The sequence below is a fragment of the Trichoderma aggressivum genome (assembly GCF_033847375.1).
Source record: "Trichoderma aggressivum f. europaeum strain CBS 100526 chromosome Unknown scaffold_010, whole genome shotgun sequence".
NCBI classification, from domain to species: Eukaryota; Fungi; Ascomycota; class Sordariomycetes; order Hypocreales; family Hypocreaceae; genus Trichoderma; species Trichoderma aggressivum.
In genome coordinates this window covers 492,414-511,497 of record NW_026946376.1, presented here as the reverse complement: position 1 = coordinate 511,497, position 19,084 = coordinate 492,414, and the positions used below count along the sequence as shown (strand labels likewise).

At 46.4% G+C, this 19,084-nt stretch overlaps 8 protein-coding genes across 8 annotated transcripts; 4 read left to right on the top strand and 4 right to left on the bottom strand.

Moving 5' to 3' along the window:
* Positions 1–75: 75 nt before the first annotated feature.
* Positions 76–1,017, bottom strand: Triagg1_3540 (uncharacterized protein; the record flags this gene model as incomplete). Its single annotated transcript, XM_062897844.1, has 3 exons — positions 76–762; positions 823–843; positions 898–1,017. 3 exons carry the CDS (start codon positions 1,015–1,017, stop codon positions 76–78), a joined length of 828 nt encoding a protein of 275 aa, XP_062757529.1.
* Positions 1,018–2,020: 1,003 nt separating this feature from the next.
* Positions 2,021–3,190, top strand: Triagg1_3539 (uncharacterized protein; the record flags this gene model as incomplete). The annotated part of the gene is made up of 6 exons (XM_062897843.1): positions 2,021–2,246; positions 2,429–2,443; positions 2,511–2,603; positions 2,665–2,882; positions 2,941–3,060; positions 3,152–3,190. 6 exons carry the CDS (start codon positions 2,021–2,023, stop codon positions 3,188–3,190), a joined length of 711 nt encoding a protein of 236 aa, XP_062757528.1.
* A 3,772-nt stretch (positions 3,191–6,962) lies between these two features.
* Triagg1_3538 (uncharacterized protein) lies at positions 6,963–8,626 on the bottom strand (the record flags this gene model as incomplete). The annotated part of the gene is made up of 3 exons (XM_062897841.1): positions 6,963–7,273; positions 7,343–7,734; positions 7,806–8,626. The coding sequence occupies 3 exons, from the start codon at positions 8,624–8,626 to the stop codon at positions 6,963–6,965; spliced, it is 1,524 nt and encodes a 507-aa protein (XP_062757527.1).
* A 744-nt stretch (positions 8,627–9,370) lies between these two features.
* Triagg1_3537 (uncharacterized protein) lies at positions 9,371–10,397 on the top strand (the record flags this gene model as incomplete). Its single annotated transcript, XM_062897840.1, has 2 exons — positions 9,371–9,472; positions 9,534–10,397. The coding sequence occupies 2 exons, from the start codon at positions 9,371–9,373 to the stop codon at positions 10,395–10,397; spliced, it is 966 nt and encodes a 321-aa protein (XP_062757526.1).
* A 331-nt stretch (positions 10,398–10,728) lies between these two features.
* Positions 10,729–11,870, bottom strand: Triagg1_3536 (uncharacterized protein; the record flags this gene model as incomplete). Its single annotated transcript, XM_062897839.1, has 3 exons — positions 10,729–11,033; positions 11,086–11,520; positions 11,582–11,870. The coding sequence occupies 3 exons, from the start codon at positions 11,868–11,870 to the stop codon at positions 10,729–10,731; spliced, it is 1,029 nt and encodes a 342-aa protein (XP_062757525.1).
* A 435-nt stretch (positions 11,871–12,305) lies between these two features.
* Positions 12,306–14,011, top strand: Triagg1_3535 (uncharacterized protein; the record flags this gene model as incomplete). The annotated part of the gene is made up of 5 exons (XM_062897838.1): positions 12,306–12,392; positions 12,445–12,678; positions 12,741–13,095; positions 13,152–13,464; positions 13,528–14,011. The coding sequence occupies 5 exons, from the start codon at positions 12,306–12,308 to the stop codon at positions 14,009–14,011; spliced, it is 1,473 nt and encodes a 490-aa protein (XP_062757524.1).
* A 347-nt stretch (positions 14,012–14,358) lies between these two features.
* Positions 14,359–15,979, bottom strand: Triagg1_3534 (uncharacterized protein; the record flags this gene model as incomplete). Its single annotated transcript, XM_062897837.1, has 4 exons — positions 14,359–14,931; positions 15,000–15,320; positions 15,382–15,644; positions 15,844–15,979. 4 exons carry the CDS (start codon positions 15,977–15,979, stop codon positions 14,359–14,361), a joined length of 1,293 nt encoding a protein of 430 aa, XP_062757523.1.
* Positions 15,980–17,190: 1,211 nt separating this feature from the next.
* On the top strand, positions 17,191–19,067 carry Triagg1_3533 (uncharacterized protein; the record flags this gene model as incomplete). The annotated part of the gene is made up of 8 exons (XM_062897836.1): positions 17,191–17,445; positions 17,502–17,648; positions 17,701–17,817; positions 17,876–18,247; positions 18,300–18,426; positions 18,483–18,605; positions 18,667–18,855; positions 18,910–19,067. The coding sequence occupies 8 exons, from the start codon at positions 17,191–17,193 to the stop codon at positions 19,065–19,067; spliced, it is 1,488 nt and encodes a 495-aa protein (XP_062757522.1).
* Positions 19,068–19,084: the final 17 nt, after the last annotated feature.

The following is a 19,084-nucleotide window of genomic DNA, read 5'->3' as shown; positions in this document are numbered from 1 at the left end:
AACTAGAGGTATCCCCTAACGGATTAACCTGAAAACAACCATATCACATTCCAGTTATATCTTTTTCAAATCCCTTCAGAGCCTCCTAATGGTAAATCTCAACCCCTTTGCGTGTATAAGCCGTTTGGCTTCGATTGATGTAATTTCGGTCACAGAAGGTTTGAACTTGAACTCTTGGCAAAGTTCTACATCTGCTGACCACTTGCTCCCGGTTCCATCTCCAACACGGTCCCACAGCTCCCTCCAGCTCTGAGGGTTGTGCTGGAATTGCTTTCTCCCGCTCACATCGCCGACCCGCGAATACTCCATTGCGGCCTCACCGCCTGATTGTCTTCCAATGATGAGAGAGTCCGGTTGTGGAGCGAGCAAATGAATGATTCTTTTGGCAATTTCCTCTTGTTCTTCAAGATTGAACAAGTGGAAGAAATCGCCCACATAAATGATGTTCATTTGTCCGGACAGCTTCGCAAGCGGCGAAGAATCGTCAAAGATGTCGGCCGCTATGAATGTAGTCTGAAGTCGATCTTTATCCTTGAATAGCTCATAACCCATAGAGAGATATTCACCCCACAGATCAGATCCATATGTGTTGGCAGAAGGTGCCCCGTCATGGACAAGTTTACGGATCTCTTGGCCAAAGCAACAGCCCAGATCCATGAATTTGTCGCCATTCCTCACTCGCTCCAGAACCTCTTGATATACCTCTGTAGTCATCATGATCAGATCTAAGAAGCGGTACCGTCTAATACATGGGTAATGTCGCTGCAACAAGTCAGTATATGCATGTAAAGAAGAAATTATGATCTTTATGAGATTATTTACCACTTTTAAAGCTTTTTCTTTCTGTTTTAATGTTAGTTGAAGTTATAAGCTGCTGGAAACTGACGCTAAACTTACAATCGATTTAACATGGCTCTTGACATCCTCATCTGGAATTCCGCTATACTCGCGCAGCAGCTTTAACCCCGAGTCAAGGTCGTAGATTTCGTATGGACTTTCTCCAATTGGGGGGCTCATTGTGTTAGACATGGTTGTTAGTAATTGCTGGTAAATTGATGTGGGATAGGTTACCCTGGATACTTAAATCCTTGAAACGAAGATGCTATTGTTAACGTTGTTGTGAGTCAAAAATTCAGCCAGTAGGCATCAGCGTGGGGTCAGCGTTTTGTTAGGCTTAAAGAGGAAGGAAAGGAAACTAAGTCGCTACAGATGAACCTTTGTGAGTGATGAAAGACATCAAAGGATGCCCGAGCATATAGATATCTCAAATGCAAATGAAATGATAACTATGTTAACTATGTTAACGAGACTTGTACGTAGATGATGCCTTTGCGTACTTGCACTCAACTTGTAGTCGGTCGCTTCATACACATTCGGGTCATGTTGTGACTTCCCCACATACTGGATTAACTGGAGTTACCAATAGATAGCTTCAAAAGCGCCGTATAAGACATTAGCGTTTACAAACACGATCGATTTAGTGAGGTAACTCACAACTAATACTAAAGATAACAACAAGATGATGATTATAATATCTAAGACGCTATACAAAGTGCATTCTCCTACTCTTCATTACAATTTCCTTAGCGTTAAGCAAAAGACGTACGGCCACTGCTAAAGTATCCAAACTCTTCTTAACAGCAAATGTTCACAACTACGAGGTCGTTATCTCACTGGCTGGCTGCTTTACTAGGAGACTTGTTTGGAAACCTGCTTCCCAATCGCCACATGAAGAGCAATTTTTCCGATTTCATTTCTGGGGATATATCGGAACGCTGCTCAAATTCCGAGCCACGCGCTCCGGGTTTGTCGGGCGGATCCCCCCTCTGTTTCGTTCGGAGCTAGTTCAGCCATCGGAATTATTGAGTTCTCACAAGTCCATCTCCGATATATACCAGCAATGGTTAATTCTGGGAACACTGGCTTGACCTTTTTAGGTGGCCTGTCATAACTCGATTTTGGCTGTCCTGCTCGCCATTGTCTCCCTGTCAGATCTTGTCAGCACGCTATCAATCCAATTATGTTATTGACCAACACACAAACTGCGGCCTGGTTGGACCATCCCCATCATGGCGCAACCCTTACGCTAAGAAACGACATTCTTATCCCTGAGCCATCAGAGGGAGAGGTTCTAGTGAAATTGGAATGCTCTGGTTTTTGCCATTCTGATGTCCACAGCATCTATGGAGAAACACCCATGGAGACGAACATCGCAGGGCACGAGGGCGTGGGGCGTGTTGTCAAACGTAAGTACATGGATGCCAAATTCGGCTTGAAAAGTTGATATCTTGCTCATCATTTATATGCATTAGTTGGCAAGGGTGTATCAAGCGATGTAATGGGGAAGTTGGTGGGTGTAAAATGGGTCTATAGTGCCTGTGGAGAGTGTGAGACCTGCAAAGTGAGATACGTGCACTGTCCGCATCAGAACAATTCTGGGAGAGTAAGTTGGCCTTGTTGTCTGAATTGAACGTTGAAACACTATTTACAGAGACGCTAGAATGTACCAGGGACTTTTCAACAATATGTTGTTTCGCCGCTGAAATACACGACCATTGTCCCCGAGGGCTTAGAGCCGGAAATAGTAGCCCCATTGCTTTGTGGTGAGTTTCATTGCGTCCAGTTTACTTCAACCTAGCATGAGTGGCTGATACAATGATGCAGCTGGGATCACCGTATACGCAGGAGTTACACAAGCTTCCAAATTCATCACACAAGGAGACTCCATAGTCATTCTAGGAGCAGGCGGCGGCCTTGGCCATCTTGCCGTTCAAGTTGCTAGCGTCTCTGGATATCGTGTCATCGCCGTCGACAGTGGCGATAAAGCTGATGTTTGCATGACAAGCGGCGCCGCTGAATTCGTGGATTTTTTGAAGCAAGACGTGTGTACTGTCTAAAATTTGCATACTATATGGATGATATAGATACTGACTGATTCAGGTTGAGCAAACTGTCAAGGGATTGACAGGTGGGATTGGGGCTCACGCAGTCATGGTGACTGCTGGTTCTGAGAAAGCTTACGAATCTGTGCCGAAGCTGCTCAAAAACCTCGGTGTCTTGGTATGCATTGGAATTCCAAGATTAGACTTTCACGTTCCAATTTCACCTTTCGAGATTATTGTTCGAGGTGAGCTAAGCTATCCATGAGAAGGCATACTTGCGTGAGCCGAGAAAGCTGATGGGGGTTTAGGCTTGAAAATCGTGGGAACATCCGTCGGTACGGAAAGCGACGTTCAAGAGCTCTTACAATTGACTGCTGAAGGAAAGATAAAGCCACAAATTGAGGTATACGATTTTAACGAGATTAATGACGTGATGGGCAAATTGGCAAAATTTCAGGTAAAAGGCAGGGCAGTACTGAGATTGCCCCAATAATCATGAAGCATTTCACTCGTTTAGCAGCAATACAGGACTATTAGTGAGGACAGTATTACAGATAGATTTAGTATCATGGCATGACTATATATTTATGGTATCATTATTCCTACCCTCTGTAGGCAGCTGACGACAAATTCACATCTGCTTCCAGGCATTGATCAAGTCCCTCCTCTTTGGTTAGTAACTTTGTATAGGAACCTCCATTACAACCTGTTGAGAAGAATCCATGAGTCCAGTTAGAAAGTCAAGATTATCCTCGGTCAAAAATTCCCCAAGGTCTAATCCAAGAGGAGATAATTCTGTGTCAGAGCGAGACGGTGCAGAGGGGAAGCCTGGCATCTGAGAAGAGTCCAACTCGCCCGGCTGGAGAATGTTGAACCAATTTGCCTGACCATTGCCTCCACCTAAAATCGTTGTGAGTAACTACAAGCGGAGAAAATGCAATTGGAGATTTACCTTTTGTTGTTGCGGCGACTCGCACAAGTGTTTCGAGATATTTACGGCATCTCTGTACCAGTCGCGCGCCGCCACCAAGATTTTGCAGTGCCTCGAGGGCTAAATATAAACTTGTCCTGAGGTCCTCGGTCCCCAACCCAGCAGTCATAGTGCCTACTATTCCATTCGCCTGAATCAAAAGACCAGAAAACACCACAAGAGCAGCGTTGAAAGCTAAATTTATTAGTAGTGATCTCGCTTCGTCATTCGTAGTACAACTTACTATAGTAGGTCGAGAACCACCAAGCTCCAAGAAGAGATGGCTTCTTTCCCATCTTGTGAACAATAGAGATGATTTCAGAAGCAGATTCCAAACAGACTTGAAAGCTCCCATGCCCAAATTGACGCAAGAAAAGCCCCTCTTCGGAGTTCCTACTGCCGTTGTTGATCTGCTCTAAGAACCTTGCCAGGACTTGCCGGTGGAGCAGAATTCGAGTATTAAGATATCGCAATGAAAGGATGATTGAGAGGCGGTCAAAAATTATGTTCTGGTTAGATTCAGATGGCGAATCATCCCACGGTCGGGCCTTGAGCTGCAACGGCAAATCGCGTCTCCATTGCAATAGCTTACTCTCCAATCTGATTCCGCTCTCAAGCATCAGAGAAATTGAGGGCTGTGGAGCACAGCCGAGATTTTGGCCATATTGATCCGCAATTACATCGCCTAGGATCGAAAAAAGCTTTCTGTGTTTTCATCAGCAAAAAGAAGTGTATAATATTAAGTAGAAGTCTCTTACATTGTGAAGATATAAAACGATACCGTTGATGGGCTGCCCAATATTTCCAGAGGCGGGCCAGTGACGGCATTGATTACATTGAATTCAACATCTAAAGGAAGTGCTATCTGAACGTACTCGACTGGTATCGCTGGGGGACGACCGAATGTCATGCTCAGCGTTCTAGATGTATGATGAGTTGATATGTATGGTACTTTTGAAGACAATCTGGTCACTCACCTATCGAGAACTACACAGCCATACCAAGTGCGTTTCCTTATCTCTCTCTCAAGTGGTGAAAATTTGGTATACGAACTAGAGGTATGGAGCCCTAACTGAAGGGCTGCTTTTACTGTGAGCCCATGCAGGTTCCATGTTTGGGCAGAGCGCTGTGTTCCTTGCAGGAACTGCGTCATCAACAATAGGTATTGGACTATAATGTGTTAATTGATGCCACCACTTGATCCAATCTTCCTTACCAATCTCGACATTTGCCGTTCTGAATGCCATCTTTCCGGACAAAGCTTGGGCGCGCTTGAAGAAGACATCTGACTCTGCCGCATTTCGTTCGACAGGCAAATCGGGTCGGGCGCTGACACAAGTGGCGAACGCTAGAATCATGTTTAATAGACATAACCACGAGCGTCTAATCGATGTGAAATTGTTCTGTTTTGCCGCAGCAAACTCTTCCAGCAGAGAGCCCTCGTGCACGTATGGAAATAGCATCCCTGTGTCGGCAAAGAACAGTCGGATAAGATGTAACATGTCTGCTTCAGGTGGAAGACTGTAAACATCCACAGCCGCCGACAGACTATGATCCAGACTTTGTGCTCCAGCGATTGGTGATGCTGGTCGAGAGATGCTCATCATGGCGCCCTCCATCCTTGCATCAACTGGGAGAGCTCGTGTGGGGTCCGCGTTTGCGGCGGTAGCCATGGCGTGCGTGATCTGTCCAATGAAAGCAATATTGGAAGAAGGTCCTGTGTTTATATAGACATTAGAAACTGCCAGGAAATAGGCAAACTATGAGACGAAGTTACCGAAGAAGCCAGATTCCTGTTCATCTGCAAAAGTAATGGCCCCCATTCCGTCCACAGTGTCTTCAAATTGGATTTGAGCTTGAGAGTCATCTCTGATTGACTCTTCAGCATCTTCCGAATCCAGTACACTTCTGGAGTTTAATGAAGGGGGAGCAGCTGTTTCTTGTCTCCCCACAAGCAGACGCAGAGTCTCTTCAATAGAGTGTAGCCTTCCCTCGAGCTCTGTAGAGTATCTAGCATCAAAGTGGAGTCAGTATGCAACGATAAGGCCATGAGATAGCATAGTAACGTGAAGAACAAAGAGAACCCGAGTCATACTGTTTCCCCGACGCCCCTGCTGGCTGCTGATAGAAGCACTCTAGGCCCATCTCGACACACATCGTACACCGGGGACGCGAGCCGTCACACTGAGTGATGGTCAGACAAATCGAACGATAGTATGATACTATTACCCGGTACATACCCGTGTTTTTCGGGAACTATATGCAGTGTGAGGTCAGCAAATTATATATTTTGGCCATATCCCGTATTAATGCATCCAGTTTCTCAATCCCCTTAAGCTGAATGTTTCTATATGTATATAGGAATAGAGGATTCAAGATAGGGCACTCTATTACCGGCAACTATTACAAGCTAGTGCTGTTCTCTGACGCTTGAAAAAGGTTTGCTGAGGAGCAGCATCGTATGAAGGGGCGGATCGTTTCCTCTCGCCATTCTTACCCCCGCTGGTATTTGGACTCATTGTGTGTGGCTTGAGGGCATTCGACCCATGAAAGCGGCGCTTATCAAGTATTAAGCGATGTTGAATATTCGTATATTCAACCGACACTCAATTGATCATGACAAGATCACTTGGTGTGTAGACAACAATGGGAGAAAGATGCGAGATCTCGGAGGGAAGCGAGCTAGACCGGGGCTATCACGGATCTTTATACGGAGAACATGCGTGGAGAAAAAAGCCACAGAGCGGACAGCTTTTGGTGCCAACAAAAGCCGGGGTAAGATGGGTGGCACACCTCAGCATTTTATTTTCCGGGTCCCCCGGATTTCAGTTCAGCTCGGTTTTTGCAGGCACATACTGGTATTTCGGGTTACACTAGTGTGAAGAAATGATGATTCTTACTCATGAAGATTTGTAGTATAATTGAGGCTGGCTGTGTACATGTGCATCACATGTACGATTGGGTTGATTGGCTTTGCAATGCCCCGAATGAATAAATTCTCCAAAGTATTGGCGACCACATGAGGATATTTCACCAGATTCTAGCATTGTGGCCTAAAGAATAGCATATAAAACTACAGTAGTTGTCAGTATATCCTATATATGTATAAACTAGAAGGCATCACCATGATGTGATGGCTGGGCCTCCTTCCAGTGTTTTGCGCTCCATTCACGAATCTCTTTGCCTCGCCACCAAAAGATGAAAATAGGAATATGCGCAACGAAAATAAGCGCCGCTAAAACTCCAAATGGTTCTGCATAGCCAGCTGAGGTATTCCAAGGCACTACTGCATACGAAATGCCAAAGGCGGCAAAGTTCTTGAATCCGTTCAAGACCACAAGTGTCGCGTCTGCTCGGGCCTCGTAGATATCTACCAGGTACGTTTGCGTGAGATTATTGGCGGTGACAAAACAGAACATGACTAGAAAATAAATCTCGTAGTCAGTAATGATCTCTATTTGTCTTTTCAGAGTGATTCGATTCAACATACCTAAGGCTTCGCCAATAAGGGGAGCAATCCAAGGGCTTTTGTTTTGAGCACAGACTCCCACGACGATACATCCAACTGGCCCAATTATACAAGTCGATACAAAAAACATGAGCCGCCATTCGGGTAAGAAGTTTGCGCGTTTTCGGAGTCTTGAGATCACAACATCGTTTAGGATGCCGCAGTACGGAATGGCGATCCATACCGCAATCAACGGTGCAAAGCCAGTCAAGGCAATCTGCTTAATATCGAAGTTGTATACGCCTGTGTAGATAAAGGTGTTGGATGTAAGCATATAATTGGTTGCCATTAACATGATACTGAAATGAATCGTCATGGCGATGACGGCGGGATGCGGCAAGTACTTGAAAGGATAACAGAAGGACTTCCAGAGGCTATTATGAAGAAAGAGTGTTACGTCAGAGACACAGCGTCGTTTTTGGTTCCTCAAATATATGATGCTTACCTGTCGACCTTGCTGCGGCCGCCTCCAGATACGGCCCAAAATCTAAAGTTGTCCACCAGCTTGGGCTGGCGGTGATGAAGATTTCCAGATTGTCTTGTGTACTGTGTCTCCGGGAAGAAAAGGAAAAGCAGGCCACAGGATCCAAGAGACAAAAATGAGACAGTCCACTGAATCCAGCGCCAGCCCAGGTCAGCCGTAATGTAGCCTCCAATCAGGGAGCCCACCGCGAAACCCGAAGCCTGGAACAAGACATAGAGTCCCATACACTTGGCGCGATCATGGAGAAAGAATACGTCCGCTATGGCCTGAGGCCCGAGTGTTTCTGGAGACGCCGAGAAGATGGAGGCCAACGTCCTGGCAGCGATGAGTGATCCTGATGATTTGGCCACTGCTCCCCAGATGCAGAATAGCCCTGTGGCCAGGCTAGTAAAGACAAACACAAGGCGGACACCGTAACGATTTCCCACAGAAACCCAGATCAGGGAAGCAACTCCGTACGAAAGCAAAGGAGCTCCGACTAGGTAAGTGACAGAGCTGAGACTCATGTGTAGCTCTTCTGAAATTGGAAAGAAGGCAGCAGCCACGGAAATCATGTTAAGGGGTCCGATGATTGTCCATATGCACATAACCAGTAGAATAAGTATCTTCCGCCAGCTAGCGAAGTTGAGGGGGTCGAATGGGTCGTCACTAGGTTGAGGAATAAGTGGCAGGCCCCTCCGTGAGAGTTTGGGCTCGACCGCTGGAAGATTCTCATCTTGAACGTATGCATGGATGGGAGAGTCCATCTTCTCGATGTCCTCGGAAGAGGGTGCGGTAGCCATGATTGCTTAGGTGATGAAGGTTGATGGATAATATTAAAGGAAGAAGGTAGTTTGGGAAAAAAAGACTGACCAGACTTGTGGTAGTCTTGGAATCTAATCAATGATTGCTTCTATCACCGCTTCGCCATCTTTATATCTTTCTCGTTACAGTAGTTCTATAAAATCTTTACCATTGTCATCCCCCTTTACACGTTCACTCAATTATCTAGCAAAATTACTCGCCGGGGCTAGAAAACCAGCCGCAATGCGTTACCAAAGCTGCCATTGGTTGCCAGGCTGGTGGCTTGAAGCCTAGTTTTGAATGGAGCAATTTCTCTCTATATGATTAGAAGAAAAGTTCACCTCCATCGCTAAATACACTTCCGATCTGCCCGCGAAGACGCGGGGAAGAGTCTCGACAAGTTCCCCGTGGGGAAGATGCCACTTTCGTGGGAGCAACTCCACAGGCTAAAATAGTCTTCGGAATTATCGAGACCCAAGAGCCACGGCCGTCGTTTCTAGGAGATCCGCAAGTTCATCCAGGATATCCGCTCCGAAATTTCCCCACGGGCAATTCACAATTTTGTGTTTCAGATGCCTAACTAAGGTGGACTATGCTGTCTCACTTCGGAGAGTACATGCAGTACAACATCTCTACTGGTCACCTGAGCAGATGTGACACAATTGACAATCAAGAGATTTATTTACCGCAGACCCTACAACCAAATTTCTTCATCAACATCTTGAACAATTTACTTTGACAATATGGAGAAAATTGATACACACGCGCATGTTGTTCCTCCTGGGTGGAGGAAGTATTGCGAAGAGCATGGGTTTGGAAAGCCCGACGGAATGCCGGCGATTCCAGTATGTGGAAATTTCCAGTCTTCAATTTTGTCTTTCACTCGACTAACGATAGCCCACGTAGGAATGGACACCAGAAGCGCATATTGCACTCATGGATAAGCTAGGAGTTACCAAGTCTATTCTCAGCATCACATCCCCTGGCACTTATCTCAAGCCTGGTGATGATGCTCTTGCGCGCAAGATCACTCGCGAGACCAATGAGGAATTGGCGGAAATTTGCTCCAAGTATCCTTCTCGTTTTGGCTTCTTTGCATCATTACCCCTGCCCGATATTGAGGGGTCTCTGGCCGAGATTGATCATGCCATCAAGCTTGGCGCATCAGGCTTTGCTGTAATGACTAATGCACATGGCCAATATCTCGGGGATTCCACTCTCGATGCCGTCTTTCACAAACTTAATGAAGTCAGCGCCATCTTGTTCATGCATCCCACCACTTGCTGTGGGAGCGATCCTAGCGCCGTCAAGCCCATGAACCAGTATCCTTCTCCAATGCTAGAGTTTTTCTTTGACACTACGCGCGCAGTAACAAATCTACTGCTGTCTGGAACTGTGGAACGGAATCCCAACATCTCATTCCTCGTCTCTCATTGCGGAGCTACTCTTCCACCACTTGTGGAGCGGTTCACAAGCTTTGCAGCCATTATCAACGCACCTTCAACGCTCAACTCAGATCAGGTTAAAGAATTGTTTAAGACTAGATTCTTTTTCGATCTTGCTGGGTTTCCATTTCCTGATCTGATACATGGTTATCTTCGCGTGTCGGACGAGTCTCGGTTGCTATATGGTACCGATTTCCCATTCACGCCAGCACATATGATAGAAGTTCAAGGTCAGACTATGGATAGTGGACTTAGAGAGTTATTTGATGAGGAAACCATCAAGGGTATCTACTCTGGACATGCAAAGAGACTGTTAAATCTTTAGTTTATTTGCAAAGTACAGAATGGAGACAATAGATGAATACATTGATTCACTCCATAGTCACCTTTTACACAACTGCCTGTGTGATTCATGAGTTCGTCAAATTGTGTTGTGAATTACTTGAAAAACGAATACGCTTAATATTTGTATTTGTAAGTTTGGGAAAAGCGAAGACAAAGAGTCCCAATATTCTGTATTGCATACTTTAGACATGGGAGCAACTATTAGATCTCATACAGTTGGGAGATGGTGTTTTCAAACACTATTCAATTAATTTCACGTAGTAGTAGTGAAAGAGTCAGCATCTAGTCTAGCACTGATAAATATTACGTCGTCACTCAGACACTAAAGTCTCAACATCAACACCCTCAGTCCGCAAAAATCCCAAAGCTCTCAGCATGGGCTTATCATCAAACCGATACAAATATGCCGTGCGTTCACCGCTCGCAAAATGCTGATACTTGTTCCATGCCGGGATACAGAAAGTGTCTCCCTTCTTCCACTCGAAGATCTTACCGTCAATGACGGAGTGGCCGCTGCCCTCCACGATGTGATAGACGGATGATGCCGTCTCGCGGATTTCTAGGGAGCTGGTACCAGCGTTTAATCTCTCTGCTGAACCACCAAGAATCTTTGACACTGAATCACAAGTTAGCTAGGTGAAATTTACATGAATACTAGATAGACAAACCTTCGCTACCATCTCCCTTTAGGTATGGTTTGGTCACCCAGTCACCTTCTTCAGCATCTAGGCGAGCCTGCATCTTAGCCCAAGGGAACACAATGGGGCTATTGTCTGTGTCGACATCCTCGGCAGGGTATCTAGGCTTGTCATAGTGCTCTACAAAATGCACGGGGAAGTGTCGGAAATTGGGCAAGTCGAGACCATCGAGCCAAATCATTGGCCCGGACCCATCCTTGCCATGATCATGCCAATTCCAGGTTGGCGTAAGAATCACGTCGCCGCGGTTCATCTTGATACGGCGACCATGAACGGCAGTGAAGCCACCATTGCCTTCAATAATAAACCGCATAGCAAAGGCTGTGTGTCGGTGGGCCGGAGCGGTCTCATTGGGCATAACTAACTGAAGGCCAGCATACACAGTATCTGTAGTGTAAGGCGCATCTGTCCGAGGATGTGTTAGTCGACAGAAATACTTTAAAGACAATGACTTGGGACGGCTTACCTCTGGCTGGATTCACCAGCATAAGTACTCTTCGCTCAGCTTGTTTCTCCGTGATAAGCTCTCCTGCACGGAGCAAGTATGGCTTAATCTCATCATACTTCCAGATGTGCGGGACGCAGGTTGGATTGGGGGCTGGGGGATTAAGCTTTGACATTTGCGCCCATAGTGGTAAAGTATTGGTCGACTGTAGCTGAGATAGAAGCTCATTTGTCTGCTGTTCTTTTGTTTTCGCGTCCACAGTCAGCTGCTGTGATGCAACTCCTGTCTTGACTTCGGTTAGGATAGCCATGTTGGGAAAGAGGTTAGGTGTCCTTTGTTGATACTCTACAATATTTTCTTGTCGACGACAATGTTGATCAATTCTGAGGTATTCTCGGTTTCTTTGTATTTGTATCTTTCCACATTATACACAACAGTGGCAAGACAGCTTCTTGCAGTCGTCTTGAGGTTTGGAATGAATGAAGCAGCTGATGGTTTGTGGCGTTCCGATGCATCCCCGACGCAGCTCACCCGTCCGGGGGTGGGCCGGAACGTCGGTAAGGGCGACTATTCGCACTATCGGGGCTGGGGATATGGAATGATTGAACTTGTCTTGCGCTTGTATGGTATGTGAAGTGGTGTCATGATGTGTGAGGAGTAGCAAGACTGTCTGCTCTGCCCGTGATGAATAAGAAGATGCCTCAGCTCGAAAGTGAAACAACCATCACGATCAAGATCGACCACAATGGCTCCAAGCACTACCGACTCTATTGACAATTCAGAGGGAGTTGTCTCTAAGAAGACAACCCTTTCTATATCATCGTCCATAAAGGTAAGAAGTTCAATACCAATAAGCCTTTGGCGATTCTCTAATGAAGCTGCAGACCGCATCATATCCCACACGCAGCTTGGAGTTTCTCCGCAAATTAGATCAAACAGCTGCTGTTCAAGGGCTTCACAACGGCTCGTTGCACCTCAATGGAGGATCGAAACCATCACCTTTGCTTTTCAAGGTAATTGTGGTGGGCGCTGGACTTGGCGGTCTCGCCACCGCAATTGCAATGGCACGGAAAGGCCACTCCGTGACAGTCCTTGAACAAGCTCCAGCACTTGGTGAGGTAGGCTATTTCTCTTTACTGCTTGAAGTTATCGAGCATGATGAGTAACAAGAAATGCGTAGGTTGGAGCTGGTATCCAAGTCCCACCCAATTCTGCCAAGCTGCTCTTGAAATGGGGGCTTGGGCCACTCCTTGGAGACAGAGTCGTCGAGCCTGAGGGCATTACCTTTCGGCGATGGAGCAATGGAAAGCCCATTGGCTATACCAAGCTTCAACCGGACTTTCGAAGCTCATTCGGGGCGCCTTATTACGTGGTTCACAGAGCCCATCTCCACGATGCATTGCACCAACTGGCGCTACAGCTCGGAGTTGATGTCAGAGTCAATCACAAGGTTGTTGAATACAATGAAGAAAATCCTTCTGTCAAAGTCGAGGATGGTACCATACTTTCGGCCGACCTTGTAATTGCCGCCGACGGTAAACCTTTTGCTCCCTCTTCGTTTTGTATACCATTTGTTCTAACACTGCACCAGGCGTCAAGTCTTTAGCACGAAACCACATTCTGCGTCACGAGAAAAAGGAACCCATTCGCACAGGCTTTGCTGCCTACCGAGCGACAGTGGATGTTGAAAAGATGCGCGATGACCCTGATACAGCATGGCTCCTAGAGAAACCTGCCCTCAATATCTGGATCGGCCCAGAGCGGCATGTCATGACATACACAATTGCTTCTGGCAAATCCTTCAACATGGTGTTATCTCATATTGATCATTCTGATCCCAGTACCTGGCGCCCAGAGACGGCCATCGATGATATGAGAGCTTATTTTGAGGGATGGGATCCAAAGTAAGTCGTTGAAGATCTAGTCGCTCATCTTTTTAGCCATTGGTCTGATGCATTTTATCATAGGCTGTTCAAGGTTATCAGTAAGATTAATAAGACACTCAAGTGGCCTCTCATGTCCGGTGATGCTTCCATCTCACATTGGGTGGCTCAATCCGGCAAACTTCTAATGCTCGGCGACGCTGCACATGCAATGGTTCCATACATGTCGCAAGGGGCTGCCATGGCCGTTGAAGACGGTGCTGCTCTGGCGACATCATTAGCCCATGTCACAGACCTCTCACAATTGCCAAAGGCGCTCTCTATTTTTGAGACCGAGCGCATGAAACGCAGTGGTCAGATGCAGGAAGCCAGTCTAGTGAATGGAAAGCTATGGCATTTCGAAGATGGACCTGAGCAACAAGCCAGAGATGAGGCAATGAGGCCTGAAGTTGAAGGAAGGCATTTTATACAGAGTCCTAACCAGTGGAGCGATCCAGTAACGCAAGCGTGGGCGTATGGGTATGATGCTGAGGAAGAAATTGAGAAGCGATGGAAGCAGTCGAAATAAATGGTGGCTAGAACAATGGCGATAGGTTACATATTTTCTTGTAATGAGCTGTCAAGTAAGATCCCTTATAATTATTATTATTTTCTTCCCATCACAATGGTATAGCGCAGACAGTACTGTACCCTTCACATTTTGGTGATCTTAAGTCGTGAGCTTATACTTGAACCTGACGAAGATATTATGCAGACATGAAAGGTAAGACGAGAGAAAATATTATTACTTTTATGTATATAGCTTTGCTGATTCTTTTCAAGAGTGGATATGCAATTCACTTGGCAAATTTATGCAGTGGATGATATGAGCATCATTGTCTATCATAGTTCGTCTCTTGCACACTTGATGGCTATCTAATTCGCAATCACAGTCTTTGTCTGCAAAAACTCCTCAAACGCCCAGTGGCTGCCAAATCTCCCAAACCCGCTATTCTTATGCCCTCCATGCGGCAAGGTAAATCCGTCATGGAAAGTTGGTCCGTTGATATGAACCGCTCCACTGTCCAATCTTCTTGCTAGAGGTATCGCTTGCAGACTCGACGCAGTATAAATTGCCCCAGACAAGCCATACTCACATTCATTAATCATGTCGACCGCTTCATCTACAGTGTCGTATGTTGCAATTCCAACCACAGGGCCGAAGGATTCATTTTGCCAGAATTCCATATCTTTAGTCAGGCCTTCAATCACAGTGCCATATAATGGGCCGTGTTCTCCGTCCAAGGATGAAGCGGTAATTACCGTGGCACCTTTGCGGGCGGCGTCGTCCAGAAGCCCTAAAATTCGGGTCGTACTTCGTCTATTAATGACGTGTTTGACTTGAATAGCAGAAGCAGACTCGAGTCGCTGTCGGACAAGGCTGCAGAATGCCGACTTCAATTTCCGAGGCACTAGGACGATATCTGTAGACATACAAATTTGACCGCTCTATAACCCAAAGGAATGAATCAGCGTACTTGTTGATCTAAAGAAAAGTAAGAGTTGCTTTCACGTACATTGATAAAGGCCGCATCTAGAATTGTAGCGGCCGTAGTTTCCAAGTCGGCATCTTCAAGCACCAAACTGAAGTTTTTACCACCTAATTCCAAGAGTACAGGCTTCAAGAAATGGCCTGCTTGGGAGGCAATGTGTCTACCCACGGCCGTTGACCCGGTAAAGTTGCACTTTCTCACCGACGGATGCGAAATAAGAGTATTGAACGTGTCTGATGCGTCTTCAGGCTTGTGCACAAGAAAGTTGACCACTCCAGGTGGGAATCCAGCATCTCGGAAGAGGTTGGCGATGAAGTAATGTGTTCTGGGGCTTAGCTCGGATCCCTTAATTGGCAAAGTCAGTATGGCAATTATTTACTATTATATAAACCAGAAGAGGAACTACCTTGAGTATCGCGCAGTTTCCAGCGGCAACAGCGGCAGCAATAGATCGCATTCCAAGCATTGCTGGTGCATTCCAAGGCGCAATGCCCAGCACGACACCAAGCGGATCTTTGAAGACCAGAGCGAGTGAGTCTGGCGATTCGGTCTCTGGTATTAACCCAGATAAGATTCCGGACGTTATGAGAGCCGTTACTTGTTCGATGATCTCAAGTGTGGCATGAAAGTTGATCGAAGCCCATACGGAAGAGCAACCAAGCTCTTCTGCTACAATAGACGACAACTCAGATGCCCTCTCTTTCAAAAGCTAGAATATGCCAAGAATTAGAGACTTCGAACATGTCATTGCGTATAGAGCATTTTTAACCAACCTCTGCTACTCTTTGGAACAATACTTGCCGCTCCCTGACAGACGACTTTCTCCACTTTGGAAATGCTGCGGTGGAAGACTCCAAGGCTTGCTTACACAGTTCTGGTGTAACGCCTTGAGCTTTCCATTGCGATCCTCTGCCACTGTCGGGATTTGAAACGAAGATTGACTTTTCGTCTTCAAGGACAACGTCATTGCCATCAATGATTAGTGGGACGGTGTTGGACTTCATGATGAGGTTGGAGATGCAAATGATATGATAGATTAGGAGACAGTGGAATTCATAAATAAATCGTGATTGCAGAAGTTGGATTCATCATATTAGATGGTTCTTAGCATCCTTATTCAATACAAGTCAATTCATCTTTGAGTAAACTAAAGACATTCACTATTGCGGCTTTCGGCTTTCGGAGCTCAATGGTCATCGTTCCGTTGCGGATGAAGTGGCGCTCGCTTTTCGGCGGGCACTCCGTTTCTTCCCCGAAGCCACATTATTGAACTTGTCAGTGCTATCGACCAGAAGTACCTTGAAAAGTGTTTAGTAACGATTAGAACACCGGGGATATATTGGATCAGCTTTATACGCGGCTCTACACGCTTCGCAACATCTCCGCTGCTCATTCATATGGGCTGTACACATGTGCTGCGGTGGGCATCCTGATCCAACTCTCACAGCGCCAGTAAGCTCTACGGCAGAGGTCGTAATATTATTCTCAGACCCTAACGGCGAGGGGCAAATTGACGACTCACATGGTGCATTCCCGCCGCTTCATATCACGCTGGGCCAATTTATCGAGAATATAGTGAGAATCTCATCTGAGAGCACTGGCTTAGAACTCATTTCCCACTTCAATCTCGGTGACAAGTTTCTTGTAGAAGCGTGCAATTCAGGCTACGCCTCACCCTTACGCATCCCGCCAATATAGTTATGCCTGGAGATTTCGTTCGGGACTTTTGCGTCTGTTGGACTGAAAGGAATACGATATACGACAGCTTCTTACCAGGCAGCCAAATTTAAACAAAGGAGGTTCTCGACCACCAATTCCGGTAAATTAAGTCAGGCTGAAGGAATATGGGATCCGCGCGTCCTACACGCGATGTGCATGTTAACTGATGTTTTTGGCGTTGAACATAGAGTACGTCTTAAACGCTCCAAATGAAGGGTGAGAACGTAATACGATTGCTCTCTAGGCTTCAATGTTGTTACCTGCATAGGCGTATTACCTTATCTTCCAGGTTGGCTTTTACAGTCGCGACGGTGGATCAATGGGCTGGGCTAAACCACATATGTAGAATGACCATAGATCGATTAGTTAATACCTACGTTACATGTAGTTATATATTTGTTTAAACCATCTCGCCTGTAGTTGTCAGATCTACAGTCTATATTCTGGTATCAATCTCGTTTGTTTCTCCTCAACATTTGCCAATCAACATACCAAAATGCCCGACTCACTGTTTAATATTTTAACCACAAATGCCGTGGATCTACAGCGGCTTCTAGCGGACAACAAGCTCACCAGCGTCCAGATTGTCCAACAGTGCTTGGACCAAATAGATCGCCATGAATCAGCTCTTAATGCCCTCATCTCCCCCGCACCCCGCGATAAAGTGTTGCGCGCTGCTGCGGCCTTGGATGAAGAGCGCAGCAGTGGCAGCGTACGTGGTCCATTTCACGGAATCCCGATTGTCCTCAAGGTATGTTTGTTTCGACTCCCTATTTACGGTAGTACATAGGCTGAGTTGCCCTATAGGACAGCTTCATCACCGCTTCCAATCTTGGGATGAGCAACACCGCAGGATCATGGGCGTTTGTCGGGGCCAGGGCCAGCAAAAACTCTGCCATTGCGCAGTTGCTGATAGATGCTGGTCTAATAATCATAGGAAAGGCTAATATGACGGTATGAATACTCTTGAATGTTTTTTGTAATATACTAATGAGTATGGTGATAGGAGTTTGCTGGCATGAAAACGACAAAGATGATGCCGGGATGGTCCAGCCATGGCGGCCAAACATTATCTCCCTACGTGGGCAAGATTGAAGAAAATGAAACCTTACTAGGACACTCGGTCAGTAAACCCTTGACACCCTATTCAATCCGTGACAGGCGATGCTCATACGCACCAGGCCCCAGGAGGATCCTCCACCGGCTCTGCAGTTGCTGTGGCAGCTGGCTTTAGTCCTCTAGCAATGGGCACAGAAACAATCGGATCCATCATCACCCCTTCGACGCGTGCCGGCCTCTACTCTCTCAAAGTTACAACTGGCGCTCTGGATACCACTGGTACATACTCAATGACGGACTTCTTTGACAGCGTAGGACCCATGGCAAAGAGCTCCGCAGACGTGCGAACAATGGCCGAGATTCTACTACAACGCACTTTTAATTCTCCAGATTTCGGATCTTGGAAAGGATTATCCGTCGGATTTCTGGACCCCAACGTGTGGAAAATGGCGAAGGAGATGTGCCCGCCTCACGAAGGCACTGCAGAACAAATGGTAAGTAAATTCTTGTGATGCACCAGTCCTCATTACGTCTAATTTTATACAGGTGGAAGACTACGAAAACGTCGTCAAACTCCTTCAGAAAGATGGCTGCTCGTTGAAATACCCTGTCAAAATTGCTGACGTCGATGAGTTGACTGTGAATGGAGAAGACGCCATCATGCCCATCGCATGTGAGCATCAAGTCCCCCAAATCTCAAGTCTACATCGCTAACCGCACGCCTATCAGTCTGGGAATTTAAAAACGTAGGCATACTCCGCTTCATCGAGTCGTTTGACGAATGCCCAGTCCGCAGTGCAGAGGATATTGTCAAATTCAACAAAGAAAACAGCGAAAAAACAATGCCCCCGCGTAAGTTTCTCATAGCCAGAAGCACAACCGAGTGATGATCTCTAAGATTCCATGTCTCCAGCATTCACCGAACAAGGCGATCTCGAAAAAACTCTCGGCTGCAACGACGACCCAGCAAAGATTGAGGGGTTACGAAAGGGGCTCCGACAGGTAGGCCAACAGATAATCAGCACTGCCTTCGACACCCAGGGCGTGAACCTTATCGTGGCTCCCGGCGATAGTTCTCTGTGTATACACGCGGCCGCAGCAGGTAAAAACACCTCATGAAAGACAAGAGTGGAGCATATTTTGCTAACTTCAGTAGGTTATCCACTCGCAACGGTGCCTGTCGGTCAATTGCGTTACAACGGACGACCATTTGGCTTGTGTATATTGGCTAGAGCAAACGAAGAAGAGCTATTATTGCGTTTCATGGCGGCATACGAGGCAGTTGCTGCGCCTCGTCCGGTGCCGAACCTGTAATTGCTCGTGGGTCAATA